The 20,095-nt window shown below is 64.8% G+C and overlaps 1 protein-coding gene across 1 annotated transcript; it reads right to left on the bottom strand.

Annotated features, from left to right (window-relative positions):
* Positions 1 to 737: 737 nt before the first annotated feature.
* On the bottom strand, positions 738 to 15,492 carry RBBP8NL (RBBP8 N-terminal like). The gene is made up of 14 exons (XM_032606044.1): positions 15,409 to 15,492; positions 9,210 to 9,361; positions 8,100 to 8,142; positions 7,527 to 7,622; positions 7,098 to 7,210; positions 6,577 to 6,649; positions 6,084 to 6,214; positions 5,859 to 5,941; positions 5,439 to 5,605; positions 4,127 to 4,844; positions 3,750 to 3,876; positions 3,181 to 3,251; positions 2,956 to 3,082; positions 738 to 1,346 (listed from the first exon to the last, which is right to left on the bottom strand). The coding sequence occupies exons 2-14, from the start codon at positions 9,268 to 9,270 to the stop codon at positions 1,327 to 1,329; spliced, it is 1,830 nt and encodes a 609-aa protein (XP_032461935.1). The 5' UTR covers positions 9,271 to 9,361; positions 15,409 to 15,492; the 3' UTR covers positions 738 to 1,326.
* Positions 15,493 to 20,095: the final 4,603 nt, after the last annotated feature.

The following is a 20,095-nucleotide window of genomic DNA, read 5'->3' as shown; positions in this document are numbered from 1 at the left end:
TCCTAGCGAACGGGAGGCCAGTATCATCATCGTGGATCAGGGCCCCAGGGCCTGGCCCTGCTGGCCAGCTGTTACCAGTAGGAGGACCCTGGCAGGTTGGGGCGGGGGCGGGCTGCCAAACTGGTAGGTAATAGTTAAGCGGATGTCAGATGAGGAAAATGAAAAGGGGCGGTGGGAGGATGAAGCGATGGAGGGCTGTTATTTGGTTATTGGCCCTCAGCTCCAAAACCATGCTGTCTGCTGCCCGATAATGGAGCTGGGCCCTGTAGACTTTTCTCCTGGGCCAATTGGCATTACGTTAAATTTCGGTGGTGCCGCAGGGACACGGTGGGGGCGGGGGGAGTGGGCGTGGTCTTCTTCCAGGTTCTGTGTCGGGTGGAAGCCTGGGTGAGCTGCCCTGTGTGCCCTGTGGCGGTGCAGATGGCTCACAGGCCAGTGGACCAGGGACCCAGAGTGTGGAGGGGCTCTGTGTGGGGCCTGGCGGACATCCCCTGTTGTGTTCCCACAGCCCTCCCCAGAGGCTGCCCTGGTCCCTGTAATGCTCTGCAGATGGGGCTGGTTTTGATCCTGCCCTTCAGAAAGGGAGTGACTTCCCATCCCTGGGCACATTCAAGAGCCTCTTGCGTCACCTGCCCAGGCAGGTGGAAGCCCAGATGACCCCCGACCCTGCCAGCTGCACACGCCATCCTTCATTACACTTTATTCTCCGGGTGCCCTGGGACCGGCGCCCCCTCCATCCCCCACCCCCGCTTCCGGGTGCTGCCGTCAGCCTTCCTGCGCCTTCACTGCCCAGCACCCGTTTGTGGGACTCCACGAGGGGGCGCCCGAGACCACTGCTCAGAGCTCCATGCCCCGTCAGGAATGGGCGGCCAGGCTCGCAGCCCCTTGGGTCCAGGATGCTAGTGGAGTTGGTGGGAGGAGGGGGCACTGTCCAGGAAGGGCTGCTTGTGCACAGCAGGGGTGGGGGCGGGGCGGGGCTGGAGCTTGAGCCGCCCTGGCCTCCCAGGCCCCTACTCCCTGCAAGGGAGCAGATGCTGGGCTGAGGGTGGCGTGCAAGACCATTTCTGAGATGGAGGGGTTCAGAAGACCAGCCTTCTTGGCCTTCCCAACCCCTTTGGATGTGGGCCAGGGCCCAGTCCGCTACGCTGCTGCCGGGGCCGTCTGCTGGCTGGCGGCGTGGGCTGTCCTGGCCGCGGGCAGTCGGGTGGGGAGCACGGCTGGGCAGGCTGGGGTGCCCCTGGCTCTCTTCCCAGCTGCTGGTGCTGGGTGAGTGGCTGCCGTCCTTGGGGTCCCTCGGGCTCCTGGCTCCCCTAGGTTCCTTATTCCTCAGGACGGCTTCTTCGAGGCTGTGGGAAGTGGACCGAGATAGTGGCCTTGTGTGTCCTCTTTTGCAGCAACACTGGGCTCTCACCCAGGGCCTCGTGGGCAGTTTCTGGGAACTCAAGAGCCCACACTTGTTTGCAACAGCAACGGACACCAGGGCAGGGTGGCCCGATTGGAGGGTGAGCCTTGGGAATTTGGTGGAAGCACAGACCCTCTCCCCAGGTGTGATCCTAGAATCAGCCTGGCCCCAATGCCTCCCTTGCCACCTTGCAGAGGGTCTGGGACATTCTGGATAAGCCGAGCTCACGGGGAAATTCTCTCAGAATCCCCAAGACATGGGCTAGGTGCTTCCATGGGCCTGCCTCTGCGGCCACAGGGAACGGGCATCTGGTCCTTGAGACCCTTACAGGTGGGACCTGCCGAGATGCTGGGCTTCAGGCCCGTCTCTGATGCAGAACCAACTCTAGGTTCTAGGTCAGACAGATCAGGTTGGAATCCTGACCCCATGTACCAGCTCCGTAACCCTGGGCAAGTTACCCCATCTCTGAGCCTCAGTTTCCCCATCTGTGAAACAGTGATGATTCATCACTGGGCTGGGTCATGAGGCCCAAAGGCAGTAACGACTGGACGCTGTCTTGAACTGCTCCATGCACACAAGATACAAGGGCGCTGCCCCTGGCGCTGAGCCATGTGGCACAAGCTGGGCAAGGGTCCTGTCCTCACTGATCAGCCCTGTGGGTGTTGGGGGGCGTGAGTGCCTGCTGGGGAGGCCCTGCCCTGGCCCGGGTGGGTGGGTGAGGGTGGGAGTGGGCTTGACTCAGTGTGGAGGGTGGGGGTGGACACGGTGCACCCCTTCGGACCGTGCCCACCAGGACAGCTTCCAAAAATGCCCAGTGGGATGTGCCACGAGATCACACAGGCGTGCTGGCCTCCTCCACCGCTCACCCGGCAAACACAGGCTGCGGTCACCTTCCCGGCAACAATGGCGCATTGTGGCGGCCACAGCCCAGCCTGCGACGCAGGCCTGCTTGGACAAACACCAGGCGGCATGCAGTATCAGCTAGCTCAGGCGTTCTAAGGCTCTCGTGGGCGCCCGGAGGCCTGGCCTGAGCTGCCACTGTGGCCGGAGCAGGAAGTGGGAGGATGTCCTGATACCCGAGGCTGGAGCGGGGGGTGGGGGAAGCCCACAGGTACCACCCTTGGCGAGCACGTGAGCGGCCCCCGAACCCCCAGAGGGAACAAACACACAAGAGGGTCCGGGAGTGCCCACCCCATCCCGTGGGACTGGGACAGGGGGAGGGGTTCAGGACCACCAGGCCTGGGGGCTGCTCATGGCCCAGGATGCCCCTCCTCCCCTGTGACAATGAAGACGATACGACCGTCCTCAGCTGTGTCCCTGGAATCTCACGATAGCCCTGGTATCGCCCCCTTTCCAGAGGGAAGCAGGCTGGGGGTGAAAGGGCCAGCCCGCGAGGAGAAGTGCAGTCAGGGTTCACGCAGGCCTGACCCGGGTCTCTGTCACAGGGCTGCTCCGGGAGAGGCTCCAGGGCTGGCTGCTGGGCTCCAAGTAGCCAGAAAGGTGGGGTGGGGGCATCAGTGCTGTGGCCGCCCTGCCCAGCCCTGGCCGCCCACCTTTGCTCCACTGGTCTGAGGCCCGCTTCCTCTTCTGTGGGCCCCGCCCATGCTCCGTGGCGCAGAAACCCCTGGGTCCCTCGGCTGGCAAGCGCTGCGTGGCCCCCGCCTCGGTGCTCAGGCCCACCTGATGGGGTGGGGGTGTGGTCGTGCTGAGGACCCTCCCCGAAGCCTGGGGCAGCCCTGGTGCCCCCACCCCACCCCGCTGTGTGGCCGGGCACCCACCTCGCTGTCCGAGGTGTCTGGCTTGTCTAGCTCATCTGACTCCGGCCGCTGTCCTTGGGCTTTGCCGAGCTCTGCAGGACGCAGGGTGTGGGTCAGGCCGGGCTGGTGGCCTGGGAGTCTAGCGGAAGCACAGGCCTCTAACCTGCCGTACTAGGACCAGTGGCAACAACACTTCAGATGAGGAAACTGAGGCACAGAGGGACCGAGGAACCTGCCTTGGGGTTGAATCCAGGCCCAGTGTCTCCAGCACCCGTACAATGACCTCACCAGCTGGAGTGTCCCCTGGCTTGGTTGCTGGGTGACGGTGAACTCCCTACCTGCCCGGAAGCCCTAATTGTTAAGATGCTCTCCTTTCATTGCCTGTGGTCAGAAACATGCCCTCCCTGAGCCCCCAACTGCTTTCTGGGCCTGTAGGTGGGGGGAAGCAAGTCCGAGACCCAGGGTTTGGTTGGTCAGGCCCCGGGTGCCGAGCCAGGTCCTGGGATCGGGGCCCCCAGCTGATGCTGACCACCGCACCTCCCGCCCCACTGCGGCACCACTTCCTGCGTTCTCGAGACACCAGTACTCACCCTCACCCGGGTGGCCATCTCCATCAGGCCTTTGCGGGCAGGGAGGCAGTTCTGGCCCCCCTCTGTCCTCATGTCCTGGCCCACTTGGAAGGGGCAGGCTGGGGCCTGGGAGAGAATGTGAGGGTTCCTGGGGGGAAGCAAGTAAGTGACTTGAGTTCACATGAGGCAACTTCCCTGCCCTCGCCCGGCTCTGGGCGCAGCCTGCGGGACCCTGGCTGGGGCTGGAGGGTCAGCCGTCTCCCATGTGGTGTGACTCAGGCGGCCAGGCTCTCCCCCTGGGAACCAGCTGGTGGAACAGAGGGAGGAGAGCAGCCCAGGGCCGCTGGGTGCTCTGGGCGGGGCGCGTGGAGGCCAGGAACAGGGCTTGGTCCCTTTACCGTGGAAGGTGGAGGCTCTTCCACCTCTGCCTCTTCGGCCCCCTTGGTGCAGTCGCCGAGCCCCTGGACCCCAGACTGTGCAGAGGGCTCCACTCCCTGGGGTGGCTTGGGGCTGGGCGTGTGGGCACCTGGGGGGCTGAGTGATCCTGGCTGGCCGGCAGGCTTGGGGGCGCCGTCCCGGCCCCGGCCCCACTCCGAGAGGTCCAGGGGCTTGTCTGGGACATAGTCCTGTGTGGCCGAGGCCTCCTTTGCCCCGGGACTGCCTGGGCCTGCGGGCTGTGGGTGCTGCCCTCTGGGCAGGGCTGCCGAGGCCGCCCCGCCCCCGGGACCCTCGGAGTGGGGGCCGGCTGGCGGGGAGGGTGGCGCCTTCCCCGGCACTGGTGGGCCCCTCAGCCCGGCACCGCCCGCCCGCCCCCGCGCCCACAGCTGCTGGGCCAGGAACAGGTGCAGCGCTCCCTCCAGCCGCGGGTCCCGCACGCCCGCCAGGGCGCCTGGCAGGCCTAGCAGACCCACGGGCTCCTCCCAGGCCTCTGCCTCCCCGGCCTTGAGGCCCGGGGGCTGGGGGCCTCTGGGGGCTGTGGCGGGGGCCTGGGGGCCGCTGTGAGGGCTCCCACGGGGCAGGGCCAGGTGGCGGTTCAGGTGGCAGAGGCGGTCAGCCTGGAGGGAGCTCTCTGGGGACTCACAGGGCTTGGCAGAGGGCAGAGAGGCCTGCAGGAAGCTGTGGGCGAGGAGGAGCCTGCTGACCATGGCCCACGGTCACCCCCGTTTCACAGGGAGGACCGGGGGCCCGGGGAGGCGAGGTGAGTGCCCCGGTCACACGGTGGGTAGCTAGGAGGGGAACGCCCGGGCCCCCTGGGCAGAGTTGACCTGGGGCCTGGGGGCTCTGAGGAGGGACCTGGCCACCAAGGCCTCTCCCTCTTCTGGGCATCGGCTGCCTGCCCGGTCCCCTGGAGCACCCAGCCCACCCGTGGGCCCGCTGCAGCCCCGCCCCCAGTCTCCTCTCAGACGCTGAGAGTGGTCTCAGACCATGGTGAGAGCCTTTGCGTGGGCTCTTCTGCGGGAGCTCTCGGTCCCCATCTCCAACCCCCATGTCCCCCTGTCCCACCCTGGCCATTCAGGAGATGGCCACGTGGGAACTTTGCTATGGGCAGGGTAGCTGGGAAGGCCAAGCCAGGGAAGGGTGGGGTTCCTAGAGGGATAATGGGAGGGACTCCCCTGGGCTACTGGCCCCTTCCCCAAAGGTGGGACCAGAGTAGGAGACTGGGTACCCGACTGAGGCTGCTCCCGGTGGCGGCGGTGGGCTGGGCCTCACCTGTCCAGAGGGAGGCTGTGCTCTCCAGACGGGCTTGGGGGGCTGCTCCTGGGGGGCGGCAGTGGGGACGTCCCGTTGACGGAGCCCCGGTTGGCGGAGCAGGCCCGGGACCCTGGCCGCACCACGGCGATGGTCCCGTGTAGCTGGTTGGAGATGTGCTGGGGGCTCTGCACGGGGTAGATGGGTCAGCCTGGGGGTGGTTGGCTGCTGCCCTCTGCCCTTTTCTCTGTGCGACCCTGGGCAGGTCACCCACCCGCTCTGAGCCTTGCCTCCACCCATGTCACAAGGAGCTCAGGGGTCCCTGCTTGGCACGGGCCATGTGCGTGGCACATAGCAGGGCTGGCGGCTGGCGGCTGCCAGCCTCCTGCCTCGGGCTGCCCGGGGAGAGGAAGGAGTGGGCTCTGAGTCCCTCTCCCTCACCATGTCCGGGGCCCGGGGCTCAGGCAGGTTGGCACCTGGGGAGATTTTGGCTACTGGAGACGTCCCGTACCCCACCGGCCTTTCTGTGGGAGGAGAAGCAGAGGGTGGGATGGTTGCGAGGTGCTCAGAGGGGCCAGCTCAGCGCAGAGGGCTCCCCGGTCCTGGGGCTCCAGTCTCCTGGCCTCCCCTGCCCCCCAGCAGCCCCTCCTCCCCATGGACCCGCACCTGCGTGGCCGTCCTCCACCTCCTCATGGCCTTCCAGTGGCTTCTCAGTGACGGCCTTCCGGGTGCCCAGGGAGGGGAACAGCAGGGGTGACAGGGGTCCTGGGGCACCCTCCCTGAACTGGGGCTTGGCCCTGTCTCGAGAGGGGAGGCAAGAACAGGGTGGGTAAGGGAGGGCAGTGTCCCAGAGGCGATCAGAAAGGCCAGGACGCCCTCCTGGGGACCCAGGTGACCAGGAAAGACCGCCATCGTCGGCTCACACCGATGTCCCCGTGGAGCCCAGGCATCAGAGCTGCCGTGGGTGCTGGGGCCCAGCTCCGCTTCTAGGACCTATGCTTGCAGACCAGGGGAGGTCGCATCTGCTCTGGGGAGCTGGCCTGCGGGAGCCCCTCCCCTCTGCGCCGCGTGCCTGGGGCCCGAGGACGTGCTGGGCGCCTGCTGTGGCTGAGGTGTGCGGGGTGAGGGTTGCTGGACCCTGGTGCCTCCCCCCACTCACCCTGGGCCCCGGAGCTGCTTCACCTCCTCCTTCAAGGCGTCGTTTTCCTCCTGCAGCCGGGTCAGCTCGGCCGCTGCAGAAGGCGACGATTAGGAGGGACTGGGGGAGGGGAAGCAGGGCGGGGTGGGGCCCCACAGCCCCCAGGAGCCCCTCCTGTGCTGGCCCCAGCCCCCAGGGACACCCCCACCCCACCCTCGCGCCGAGAGGAAGGGGCGTGTCCTCATCGGCAGACCCTATGAGACCTCATGGCTCTGCAGGACCCTTCTCATCATGGGAAGGTGGGAGCTGAGGCCCCGAGAGGGCAGGGACGCCCCCTGCCTGGGTAACTGACCAGTGGGGGGCATGTGGGCGCCAGCGGGGGGCTTTGCACCATTTGTCTGTGAGTTGGGGTGTGGGTATCCCGCCCCACCTATGGCGTGGGCCAGATCGCCTCTTCCCCTTTCCCCGAGACCCCTCATCGGGCTGGGCGGGCCCTGGGGGATCGCCGGCCCCCACGGGAGGGACTCCGGGACCGGGCTCACAGAGTAGGAAGACATGCTGCAGGCTGTGGAGCAGGGAGCTCTCGAACTCCTGCTGCTTCTTCCTGGCCAGCTCCTGGGTGACCATGCAGCGGTCGCACAGGCCGGCCCGCAGCCTGCGGGGGTGAGGAGGCGAGAGGCCGCTCTGAGCAGGGAGCCTGGGACCCGCACCGCCCCCCTCCCTGGACGAGCCCTGCCTTTCCCAAAGTGTGTTCCGTGGAAGCCCCGCCTCACCCCTACCCCGGGGGCTAAGCGCTCCATGTGCCGTTGAGTTTGGGAAGGAACCTTGAAAATGCAATTTACTTAAGGCTCTGAGACGTCCTGCGGTGGTTTAGTTTATGCCGGAGCTTCCCAAACTCGTTCTCCGCAGAGCCCTCCTCAGCTTCCCTGTGCGCCCTGCCCCCATCGTGAGCGTGGTGCTAGGTGCCCCACCTGTTCTCCAGCGCCCGCAGGTTCTCCTTCAGCGCCCTCTGCTGCTCCCGGAGCTGACGGTTCTTGGCACAGAGCTCCTCCGCCCTCCGGGCGTCCCTGCGGGGGGAGGGGGGGGACGGGCCGCGGTGCGCATGTTGCTCTGCTGGGGCCCCGCGCTGCCCCGCCAGCCTCTCCCTGGCCTGGGACTGCCTTGAGAAGTGGGGCCTCGCAAGGGCAATGCCAGCACGCCCAAGCGAGAGCGTTCGCGGCCTCCCTGGGGACCCTGTCTCATCCATGGTGCCACCTGCAGCCTCATCTGTGCAATGGGGACCTGGGGAGCCGGCCCGCGGGTCTCCTAGACTCACGACGAGTCCTCCTGTTGACAATGATTGGTCCTGGAGGCGCCCTGCATGGACGCGGCTTGCCCAGCCCCCTGGAGGGTCCCTGTTCACTTGGACCAGAGACTCCCCCAGCCCCCAAGCCGAGCCTCAGTGTCTGCTTCTGCATCACAGCTGGTGGTAGTTCCAGGGCCCTGGGGCTGCTGGGGAGCCGCTCCCCTTCCCATCTGCTGGCCCAGGGCCTGTCCTCACTCACCGGCACCTCTCTGAGTTCAGTTCCAGAAGCTTGTTCTGCAGGCCTGGAGGAGCGAGGAAAGGAGCAGAGGGTCAGGCCCGGCCGTGCTGCCACCCCTGCAGCAGAGCTGGGGCGTTTCCTGTCCCCGGTTGTCTGGCAGGGCCCTCTCCAGACGCCTGCCGCCTGGGTCCCCTCACTGACTCCCTGAGGTCGCCCCCTGGGCGGGCTCCCAGTCTGCACCTGCTGACAGCTTCCGCCCCCTCTCCTGGCTGCCTGGGTCCCGGTCCGGGCCCAGCCTCTCCCCTCCCTGGGGTCTCTGGCTCTGGTGTCTGTCTGGAGATGGGGAGGGACCCTGATGCTGGGAGTGACCAGCTACCTGGCCAAGTCCCAGGAGGAATGTTTTTTGGGTGCTGCCAGAGTTGAAATAAAATGGGCCCTTGGGGGAGACCCCAGCAGACCCCCTCTTCCCCACCTCACTGTGGTCTGGCTTGGGCCCTAGGCTAGCCCAAGCAGTCCCTGCCCCTCTGGGTCTCTGGGGGAGGTGACCCAGGCCCTCTCGGGCTTCAGGGTGTGAGCGCTCTCACAAAGGTCTCGGGAGGGTGTGGCCCGGGCACTGGAGTGAAGGGAGTGGTGTGGCTGCAGCCCTGTTGCCGGCGGGAAAATCGGACTGGGCAGACCTCAGCCTGGGTGTCCTGGAGGGGAGCAGAGGGATTTCAGCTCAGCGCCCTGGAAAGCTCTAGACAGGCCTCTGGAGCCTTGAGATCCCATTGCTAGTAGGGAAGTAGGTGACCTCGCTTTTGGAGGACACTGAGGTCCCCACCTTGGGAAAGGGGCCGGTCTTGGCCAGAGCTTCTCGGGGTCTGTGACCAGGCTGGCTTTTGATTTTTGCTCTGATGCTAGCTGACCATTCAGGGACCACCCCTCCAGGGCTGCGATCGGAGGGGCTGGTCTGAGGCTGGGCTCCTGACCGCTTGCAGCTCTGGGCTCTGGGTCAGGACTCCCCTTCTGGGCCTGGAAGGCAAGGTCCCCAGGTTTGGCGAGATTTGGAGGCGATGTGTAGGAGCCCCCCGGCCTGGCTTTGGCCCTTAGACTGCTGTCCGGGTGAGGGTTTGTCCATCCCGAGACGCTCACCCGTGATCTCATTCTCATGGACGTCCTTCAGCCGGTTTAGCGACTCCATGAAGCTCTCCATGGCTTCCTGTGGCCCTGGCCCTGGCCCAGGCCCCTCTGTGCTCCAGGTGTAGGGGTGGCCCCTTGGGCTCTACTGCCCCTCCATTTCCAGCCTATGGAGCAGAAAGTGCGGAGACGGTCACATTAGCTCAGGAAGGGCCTGTGGGATGTAGGGTCCAGCAGTAGCCTGGAGAGGAGGTGGGTGCCGGTCCCAGGGCGTGTGGGGGTCCTGTCTTGTGACCACCCACTGGGCCATGTCCATACCTGAGGGGCACATAGAGGGATGGGACATTCTCGCTTAATCTCAACTCCCTAATCCAGTCCTCACAGCAAAGCAGATGCCTGAAGACGCCAGCTCCCGCTTGGTGCTGGGGCCACGACGGTGCCTGTGACGCGTGTTGACGAGGCCCCAGAACGGAGATGCCCATGCCTCCCCGCAGCCAGCGGATCGGTCAGCCAGGGCGCGTTCATCCGATGGGAGAGCCCACTTGGTGGGGTCCAGGTGCCCGCAGTGGCATGGATGGCCCCGTGGGGCCATGGCGGGGGCTTTGGGGGCCGGCTCGTTGTTTCCCCTGCAGGAGCTGGTGACTGTGCATAGGTGGAACTCTGCCCAGCCGCCCCTTGTGGCTTGGGCCCTTTTTCCTGCCTGTGTTTCACCTCCATGAAGTGTTTGCTAAAAATTAAGAGTGTGGGGTTACGAGCCTAAGCTGGGAGCTGGACAGTGTGACCACCGTGAGCCCTGGCCCCTCTGAGCCGCGCGCTCTTCCTTCGGGCGGTGGCCACGGTGCCTGTCTAGGGGGCACTGGTGAGTATCCTGCAGGGTCCCATGGGGTCCAGCTCCTTGGAGCTGGGTGTGAGGCCGGGGCTCAGCCCAGCGACAGCTTCCTCACCATGGTGCCAGGCGCCACCCTCCACCAGGCGAGAGCCCCTCAGTCCTTGTGGCAGACCTATGGTGGTAGGTACCGAGGCCACCATTGGCCGCCACTGTCCAGCTCTGTGTCACCATCTGTCACAGAGCTGGGAGTCAGACGCACAGCTCACAGAGCCAGATCAGCGCAGATGCCACCAGCAAAGACCCCCGCCATCAGCGGCCCCTCTGTTCCCTCCTTGAACTTAGCTTGAGGAGCCCTGGGGGTCAGCGGACCCTGAAAGTGAGCGTCTGGCGTCCTGGCACCCCCGACTCATCTGCCGGCTCCCTACCCTGATCTGTCAGCAGCGGTTCTCGGTTTGCCTTCTGTAGACTCCCGGAACCTGCCCCAGAACCTCACCTTTCTTTCTTTCATGGCGCCCGCCTGGCCCAAGCCACCACCCCACTGCTGGTGCACTGCCGGCTCTGCATTGGCCACCCCAGCTTCCAGGCCTCTCCCCAGGAGGCAGTCTCTGCACAAGCCCTGGGGACCTCTGCTCAAAGCTCCCTGCGGGAGGCCATGCCTGATTCCCCCCAGGGCACACTGAAGGAGGGGCGTGGTCTCGCTTGCATTTCAAAGTTTGCCCCCAAACTGGAGACCCTCAAATGCCTGCTGGCGAGTGTCCTGCGGTGGCAGGAGCGGTGACGTCCCGTGCCATTACGGTTCCCCCACCGCGGAGTCGGGGTGCCCGCTGTGGGAATCACTCACAGCCCATCACACTCACAGCCCATCACAACTGCTCTGGGCTCTCAGAAGTTGGGGTGGCGGGCACCCTGGGGCGGTGGGATCAGTAACTGAGGTGAGCAGGCCCTGTGATCCCACGAGGAGCCAGGGGCCAGGGTGAGCTGCCTGAGGGGAGACTGGACAGTGGAGCCTGGCTTTCAACTGGGTCCTCGAACCCCGGGTCAAGGTCAGAGTACCGGGGAAGCCTCGAGGCTGGGACCAGCAAGAGGACAGAGCACAGTCCCGCGTCCTGTGCTGGCCACGGGAGCTGGCGGGAAGGGCCAAATGGGGTGTGCTGGGGGGGGTGAGCGGCACGAAGGTGGGGCTCCCCAAACTCACTGTAGACCTGCCTGGCGCCAGGGGAGTGGGGGCGTCGCATGACAGCTCTGTGTCGGGTGGGTGAGGGCTCTGGGAACAAGGGAGGCTTGGGAGGGTCCCCCTCCTCGAGGCCGGGAGCCAGAGGGACGTCCTGGCAGGTTAGGGGAAAAGATGCTGAACTGCAGAGGCTGGGGGAGACCGGGGCTCGAGCGGGGTGTACCTGATAACCCCGGCCCCGCTTCCTGAACCCATCTAACCCTGATGACATTGCGAGGAGCCCACTTTCCAGATGGGGAAACTGAGGCCCAGAGAGATCAAGTCATGCTCCCTGGCCACCCAGTGGGAAGCGGGGGTCGGGGCTTGAATTCACTCTGGCGCTGAAGATGTGCCCTCACTGCCTTGGACCAGGTACGCGCTCCAGGTGGCCCTGCTCTGCCGGCTCTGCACTTCTTTATTTTGCGGTGGGGCTTCTGGGAGATAAGACTGTGAGGCCCACCCCCACCCCCCTCCCGCCGTGGGCTCGGGCTCCCTGCGGGCTGGGGGAGGTTGGCCAGGGAGGGGCCGAGCCACTGCGCCTGAAATTCCACCCAGACCCGTCTGTCCGGTGGTTCTTCCGCATCAGAGCCGGAACCTGCTGCCTGCTGCCGCATGTGGGCTGGGCCAATGCTCGTAAAGGAGACGCCCCAGGGAGCCTGCAGTGCCCCTGGGGCTGGGAGAGGCTCTGTGGACACCAAGTCTGAGTGAGAGACCAGCACCGTTCAGTGTGGTGTGGAGGCCCTGTTGGTAACGGCCCAGGGTGCCCTCTGTCCCCCACACCCTGGCTCCTCTCTGTATCCAAACCATCACAAGCCACCCAGGGCCCCGCCCGGTTGCCCCTCTCGGGGTCTCTGATGGGCAGCGGGAGACACCCTCCTGCATGGTGGGCAGGGAAGCAGCATGGACATGGGTCCTGGGCAGGATGCGCAAGCGGCTGGGGGCACAGCTGGAAGGGATACATCCTGCTGGGAGCCCCGCATTTCCCAGGGAGGACCAGGGCCATCCAGGCCCTGGTGACAGTGCCGTGGGGGTGGTGTGACTTCCCTGGGCAGGCAGGTGACAGAAGGGCGTTTGGCCTGTGAAGTAGACAGTCTCCTGGGGCAGCCCCTGTCCCAGCCTCACCCTCGGTGCAGGGAGGGTCCAAGGAAGCGGCAGGAGGAGGAGGGAGGCGGGCCCCCACCCGAGGTGGATGTGGTGGCTGTGAGTAGGAAGAATCCCCGCTGTAGAAGTGCACAGGGTCTCCTGCCAGGGCTTGGGGGCCCAGCCCTCCCCGGTGGCTGCGTTGTGTTTGCCAGGTGTGCGGAGCTGCTGGGTGGGGCGCTGGGGGTTCAGGGAACTCCAGGCAGGAGGGCTCTCCCCCAGGCCTGGGGTGGGGCTGCAGTGGTGCTAGGATGAGGGGGGCCTCTGGGCCGGGGGGCCTGCGTACAGGGGAGGGTGGCCTGAGTTGCTGGCTGGGGTGGGGGTGGGCCTGGGGGCAGAGGCCTGAGAGCTGCTCCCCAGGGTCCTGCAGGGATCCCAGCCCCCCCTACTGGGGATGCTCAGGCTGGGAGGAGCCCCGGAAGGAGCAGGTGGGAAGGAAGGGCCGGGGGTCAGCGGCGCCAGTGACCCTGCCCACCTGCCACTCACACAAGGCAGAGGACCTCCAAGCCCACAGGCCCCTGTCCTGCCTTCACCCTCTGCGTGACCGGGACAAGTGCTTTACCTCTCTGAGCCTCAGTTTCCTCATCTGGGGGGTAATTCCACCCCCATATCAGGTTGCTGTTAGGCTCCACCAAGTAACGTGTGTCCAGGTGACACATGTCCGGGTGGCGTGTCCTCAGCCCTGGCAGGTGCTCAGTTAACTGCGGGTGGAGACCCTGCGTCCACCGCGTGCAGTGCCCCCACCAGGACCTCCCCCACAGGCGGCCCCAGGAGTCCAGAGGTGCAGCTTACAGGAGCCCCTTCTCCCTTGGACAAGTTCAAGTGCCATTGCCACAAACGCCCTTGGCAGGAGGACAAGAACGGCCCCTGACCCTGAGTTCAGGGCAGAGGTCTCAGAGTCCAGCAGTGATGGCGCACACTCGCTCACCGAGCAGACACTCACAGGGTCCATTGGATCTTGGTGGCCGTGTCTGGGGGAGGTGCCCGCTGGACCCCCTGCACAGAGGAGGCCACCGAAGCGCCAGCTGTGGCCCTGGCCCGCGGCGGTGAGGCTCTCGCTTTGCTCCTGGGTCCGCCAGGGCCCCAGACTCCTCACTGCCTGGCCGCCTTCCCTGGTTGGAGCCTCTTCTCCAGCAGGTCCCTCGGGTGCAGAAGCACCCGGCCCCCGGTTATACTCCTTCTCTGCCACTCATCTGTCCACCCACCTTCCCATAACACAAGGACAATGACACAGCAGTAACGATAGCGGGGGCCTCGGTTTCCGGAGCGTCCAGTCAGCCAAGCACTGGGCCGGGGCCCTACGCGCTGTGTGGCGTCTACTGCAGGGGCCCTGCAACGTCCCAGAGCTCCTCTGAAGAAGCGGAGTGATCCCAGGGACACTCAGCCTGCCTGTCACCAGGGGACCATGCAGGGCCAGGCACACCGTCCAAGCCCTTTGAATGTTCTTGGCACGAGCATTTATGGAGCACCTGCTGTGTGCCCAGGCTCGGCCCACACGTGTGATTGGAGCTCGCCCGGCCTTCTGAGAAGGCTCTGACTGTCCCATTCTACAGATTCAGGCACTGAGGTTCGAAGCAGGTAAGAGGCTCTGGTGTCTCTGTGTGGCCTCAGTGGTGATGGGCGAAGCCCCTTCCCTGGCAACTTTAGCCAAGTCACCGTCCCGGCTGTGCCTCAGTGTCTTGGGCCACAAAACAGACGGTGGGGTGTCCTGGCCCAGCTCCTGGAGGCTGGAGGGAGTCTGCACCACCACCTCGGGCTGCCGGGTCTCATCGACGTGGTGGGCATCCAGTGCCCATCGACCGCAGGTGGTCAGGGGCCCGCCTGCCAGCCCCACGTCCCGGCGCCCGGCAGGGGTGTCACGCAGTGTCACTGGGCTCACGTTGCCCAGAGGGTGGCCCCGGCAGTCCCCACTTTCCACACGAGGAATCGGCAGCTCGGAGCGATGTCACCTGTCCACAGTCACCAGCTTGCAAGGGACATGGCCAGTGCATCCCCCTGGCGACCTCCTGGGCAAGTTCAGATGGCAGGTTGAGTCCACAGAGGTGCCACTGCCGGGATGGTTTCTGACGCTGCCAGACGCGTAGACCCATGACGCACGTGCACACGCGTGTGACGCCCACACCCACACATAGAGACACAGTATCCCAACACGCGTGCGCGCACCCGAGAAACGCCAAGCACGTGGGCGCCGCCCTCAGCCGCCTCCCCCGCTGCACACACAGCACTGCTGCCTGCACGTGTGCGCACACACGCAGAGGCGCAAGGCAGGCTGGGTGGCTCAGGTAACAGCGGGCCCTGCAACCCGACTCCTCGAGGATGGGCCGGGGGACTTCCCTGGCGGTCCAGTGGTTAAGACTCTGCGCTCCCAGTGTGGGACGCCCAAGTCTGACCCCTGGTCGGGGAACTAGATCCCACGTGCTGCAACGAAGAGTTCTCATGCCACAGCTAAGTCCTGGTGCAGCCAAGTAAGTAAGTAAATAAATATTTAAAAAAAAAAAGGATGGGCCGGCCCCACGGCTGCGGTGCCTTCGTGGGCTGCCTCCCAGAGGCCTGGCTGGGGCAGCTGAGCCGGACCCGAGGCCCCCAGGGGACAGCAGGCTGAGGGCAGCCAGTGTCCCACCGTGCCCGGCTCTGAGCTGGGGCTGGCTGCACCACGCACCACCCCTCACTCCTCGGCTGCACCCTTTCTGACCCGGGAGGGTCTAGGCAGTGGGGCAGGTCCCGGATGAAGTGGCAGGCCACCGGCCCCTTGCTGGTGCCCCCAGACCCTCACCCGGCGACGGGCAGTGCCAGGCCCTGCCTTGGCTCACCCAGCCCCTCTGCCCAGGAAGCCCACTGAGGTCCCTGCCCCCACTCGGTCCCCTGGACCAGGTGCCCCGGAGTAGGTGGCTGTGTCCCCTAGGCCAGCTCCGCTGCCGGGCCCACCTCCTGCCCGGCAAGCAGGGGCTGGGCCTCCGCCTTCGTGGCAGGCACCCCGACAGTGACCCCAGCTCATGCACCCCCTTCCCTTGCCCCCGACTGCTGAAGGTACTCACAGGGCCCCCCGTCCGCATCAACCTCCATGGACCTCTGCTCCGATCCGGAATGTCCTGCCGAGAGATAGAAGCCAGCGCTGTGAACTTGCTTGAGAACAAGACATAATTTTGGCCAAACCCGCCTGACAGGTTTTCGATTCCCCCAGCCCGGAGCAGAAAAGAGGCAGAGACTGCCCAAAGCCGCCCAACGGGTTCTGCCGTCACACAGAAAGTGGCAAAACGGGTTGGGTCTGAACCCTCATAGAGATGGGATTGTTCCCCCATAATTACCGCCTGGCCCGTGCCTCTGGCCGGAGTGGGCCGGGCAGCAAGGAGAATCCAGGGCCTGGACACGGACGCGAGGGGCAGGGCAGCGGGGGCAGGCAGGGTGGGCAGGAGGGAGCAGTCGTCACCTTGGGGCAGAGGCGGGCGGCAGCGGTGCCTCCTGCCTCTCCCCCTGGCTCCCGCAGGCTGACCTTTCTGGCCTCAGTTTCCTTGTCTGTAAACTGGGGATAATGACGGCAGGCCTGTCCCTATCAGAGCTCTGTAGATGGACATCCAGGAGTGGGGTTGGCAGTGGCCCTGCCGGGTTGGAGGCCCCTGCTGGGCACTGCCCGCTCCACACTCCCACCCCAGAGGAGAGCAGGCAGGTGGCCCAGGCGGGCGGGCACCTCTGGGTCTCAGGGCAGCCTGGGGTGCCCTGTGGGGCGGTGAGCGCAGCAGGAGCCGGTGCTCCGAAGGCTGCAGCCGCTGACCGCCCCTCCCCGGCTCGCCCACAGCCCTCCCCCACTCCCCTGCTCCCTCCGCCAGCCCCCAGCCTGTGCTCCCCTCCCCCCCAACTCCAGCTCTGCGCAGAAGCCCTCCCCCAAGGGTGCCCGAGGGAACCCCAGGGAGTGCTCAGGGCTCAGTGGGGGAGGACCCAGGCTCCAGGCCAGTGCCCTGGTGAGGTCCCAGAGGTACTTCCTGCTCCCTGGTGAGTCCTCTGCCGGTCACTGCTGGCCGGCCCCGGGCTCTCAGGGGAGCAGCGGTCAGCCGGGCACCCCGCAGGCTCCAGCTGGGCCCTGGAGCTTTGCCGATGCCTCCTGGCTGGGCCCTCGGGAGAGGTGTCCGCATGCTGAGGGGTGTTTGCGCCCGTGGGGCCCGTGTGCATGTGTGTGCTTACCCCTTGGCTTGTGCGTTCATGTGTTTGGTGTGCTCCTGTCATGTGGCTGCTACACCACGGGCAAGGTAGGGGCTGTGGACGTGAGTGTGGGCTGCGTCGCTTTGCGTGTGTGTGTGTCTGGGTGTCCCCATGGGGAGGGCAGAGGCAGGGGCAGGGCCAACCCTCAGGCCAGCCAGGGTCAGCCTAACTGAGCCCTGTTCCCCTGCCCCCACCTCAGCCAGGTTTGAATCCTGACTCTGCCCCTTGAGAGCTGGGCCACCTTGGGCCAGTTACCCAAACTCCCTGAGCCACGGCCTCATGAAAATGAAGCCATCGGCTTCATGATGGCGCCTGGGCCAGGGACCCCCCCAGGAGGTGCTCACCGTGTTGGTCAGTGGCTGGGGCAGGGGCTCCGCCCGGACCATGTTAGTAGTTGAGCAAAAGCTCTGGTCTCCTAAAGACAAGCTCACAGCTACCCCACAACCCAGGGACCTGAGGTGCTCACAGCGCCGTGTCCATAACTGTGCCTCAACGGGCGCGTGGATGAGCGATCCTCGGGCCATCCGCACCGTGGCTTGGGAGGAGAACACCTCTGACACACCAGCGATGCGGTGAATGTCAGGCATCCCGCCGCCGGGGCAGGGCGCTGCTCAGCAGGGGGACGCCGCCTGACTCCGCTGACAAGAGCCCAGGAGGGAACAGCCAGGGGCGGTGGGAGGCTGCCAGGGTCCAGGGTCGGAGTGCACAGAGGGCAGCAGAAACTTCCCAGTTCTGACGGCTAGTTCTCTACCTTATTGTGGTGGAGCTTATCACAAGGGAGTGCCTGTTTGGCAAAACTCATCAACTTGCACTTAAAAAGTGTGTTTTATGTTTTATGCAAATGATACCCCAATAAAGTTTTTTTAGAATGAATACACTTTATTTTTTAGAGTAGGTTTAGGTTCACAGCAAAATGAGAAGGAGACACAGTGATTTTCCGTATGCCCCCTACACACACACATACACAGCCTCCCCCATTATCCACAGCCCCCACCAGATGGTGCATTTGTTACAACCGGTGAACCTACACGGACACCTCATCACCGCTCAGGGTCCACAGTTTACATCAGGGCTCACTCTTGGTGACGTACATTCTACGGGTTTGGACAAATGTATAATGGCATGTATCCGGCTTTACGGTATCCTACGGAGTAGTTTCACTGTCCTAAAGGTCCTCTGTGCTTCACCCGTTCATCCCTCCCTCCCCATTCACCCCTGGCAACCCCTGCTCTTTTTACTGCCTCCACAGTTCTGCCTTTTCCAGAACCACATAGAGTGGAATCACGCAGCCTGTAGCCTTTTCACATCGGCTCCTTTCACTTAGTAAAATGCATTTACATTTCCTCTACGTCTTTCCGTGGCTTGATAGCTCATTTCTTTCCAGTGTTATTCAGTTGAATATTACTCAATACTCCGCTGTCTGGGCGTATCACAGTTTACTTATCCGTTCACCTGCTGAAGGACATCTTGATTGCAGCCAGGTTGTGGCAGTTATGAATAAAGCAGTTATAAACATCCACGTGCAGGTTTTGGTGTGGACATCATTTTCAAATCCTTTGGGTAAGCGTGAAGGAGCATGATTGCTAGATGGTACGGTAAGAGCATGTTTAGTTTTGTAAGAATAAAGTTGGTTTTTAAAAAGCTGAAATGCTCTCTAGGGCCGGGGGCCGGGTGTGACCATCCATTGCCCACGCTGTGCCTGCTGGTCAGCCCCAGCCCCAGCCTGGCCTTGGGGCAGGACACCGGCCTTGGGCTCTGGCCTCATTTGCTGTGTGCCCTGATTTCTTTCGGGCCTTGTCTGGGTTCTGGCGCGGCCGCTGGGCTGCGGAGAGGCCACTGCTCCCACCCTGTCCTGGGGAAGCGAGCAGCTGGACCTGACATCCCTGAGGGGGTCCTGTCCCCTCCCTCTGGCCGACCTGTTTGCACTTCCTGCTTTGCAGCCGGGGCCCCCTATTCCCCCCGTCCAGCTGGAATCACAACAGCTGTCCTTGAGTGTGGGCCAGAGGCCAAGGGCTTTCCTGTAGCAGCACCTTTGCTCTCTCTTCTCGGGGGGAAACTGAGGCCAGGGAGGTGAGGTGCCCAGCCCAGGACATCACCTGCTGAAGGACTTGAACCCAGGTTTGTCTGAGAGCGGCACCTCAGCCTTCCCACCACGATGCAGCCCCTCTGTGCACGTGGGGAGTCAGGCCCTGGAGGGTGGGCCTCCCCTGGGTGGGGTCCCAGGCTGCACCCCCCTGCCTCGTACAGCCCCCCACAAGCTTCCTTCTCAAACTCTCCCCCTGCCTCTGTGTGTTCATGTCTGGCCTGGGGGCTCCTGGCCTGGGGCCCATGATGGGCTGCAAGGTAGGGGTGGAGGGTCTGAGACCCTCTGAAGTGGGTGAGACAGTGGGTGTGCTTGTTTCTAAGAGAGTCTGGGAGGCGTCTGGCTGTGACATTGGGAAGCTCTGCTGGTCCCATCAGACCACCTGTCCCCTCTGGGTATCCATACCCCCCTTCAGGGCTCAGTCCCTCCTAGCCTGAACCCCCAGATGGAGACCTGGTCAGAGCCAGCACTCACACGGGTCAGGTATGCAGTTGGTGCGCCATAAACGTTGCTCTTTTGTTGATAAGGTTCCTAGTGCTACAGCCTGGCTCAGATGCCCAGGTGAGCCCCTCCTGGATGCCTTGCCAGGACGAGCCCCCCATGCCTCCAAGGCAACACTGGCACCCACCACCAGGCACCCTGTCCGCAGGTCAGAGGTGACAGGCCCTGCTCCCCCAGGATGCTGCAGCCCTGAGGGGAAGAAGCATGTCTGTCTTCTTCTGGCCACATAGTGGGGGGCTCGGGGAGCCTCAATCTCAGGGGAGGGTTGGGCTGCGCAGTCAGGATCCACTCCCACCCCTTCCCGTGCGGCCCACCCCAGCCTTGAAGATGGAGATGATGACAGTGTCCACCACGGACGGGGGGTAGCCCACAGGGAGCCGCAGAGGCCCCGGCAGCCTGTGAGCCCGGGAAGGCGGCAGCGGGCATGGGGCTGAACCAGGAGTCTGCGACGGTCCCCGCTGCCCCTGGGAGACCAGGAGCTCATGCACTGCAGCCACGGGCCTTGCGGTTCTGGGGAAGCGGCCTTGACCTGAGGACCTGTCAGGGCCCAGAGTCTGCGGGCGTGGGGGAGAACACACAGGGCCCCAGTGCGTGCCCCCTGAGAAGCCCTGCCGGGGCAGGTGGGCTGGCTGTTCTCCCAGCCCTACACCTGCCCCACACCCAGCCCCGAAGATAATAAGGCTTCACCGTCCAGCCAGGCCAACGGCCACATCAGCCTTACACTCCCAGGTGACACCTCCTGCCCTTGCTGCCGCCAATGTGCAGGGACCAGGGATCCCCGGGGGCAGGGGAGATGGAGGGGGCACAGCTTCATTCAGGCTTACCCCCTCCGCCCCAGACGTGTGCGGGCACTGAACACGTGACATTCGTTCCTGTGTTAATACAGGCCACACGGGGGGTGGGGGGGAGCGGTGGGGCCGGCCTGGGGCAGGTGAGCTGGGAAG

This window comes from Phocoena sinus, chromosome 15, assembly GCF_008692025.1.
Source record: "Phocoena sinus isolate mPhoSin1 chromosome 15, mPhoSin1.pri, whole genome shotgun sequence".
Classification (NCBI taxonomy): domain Eukaryota; kingdom Metazoa; phylum Chordata; class Mammalia; order Artiodactyla; family Phocoenidae; genus Phocoena; species Phocoena sinus.
The sequence above is the reverse complement of the archived record's forward strand: the minus strand, read 5'-3'. Positions and strand labels throughout refer to the sequence as shown.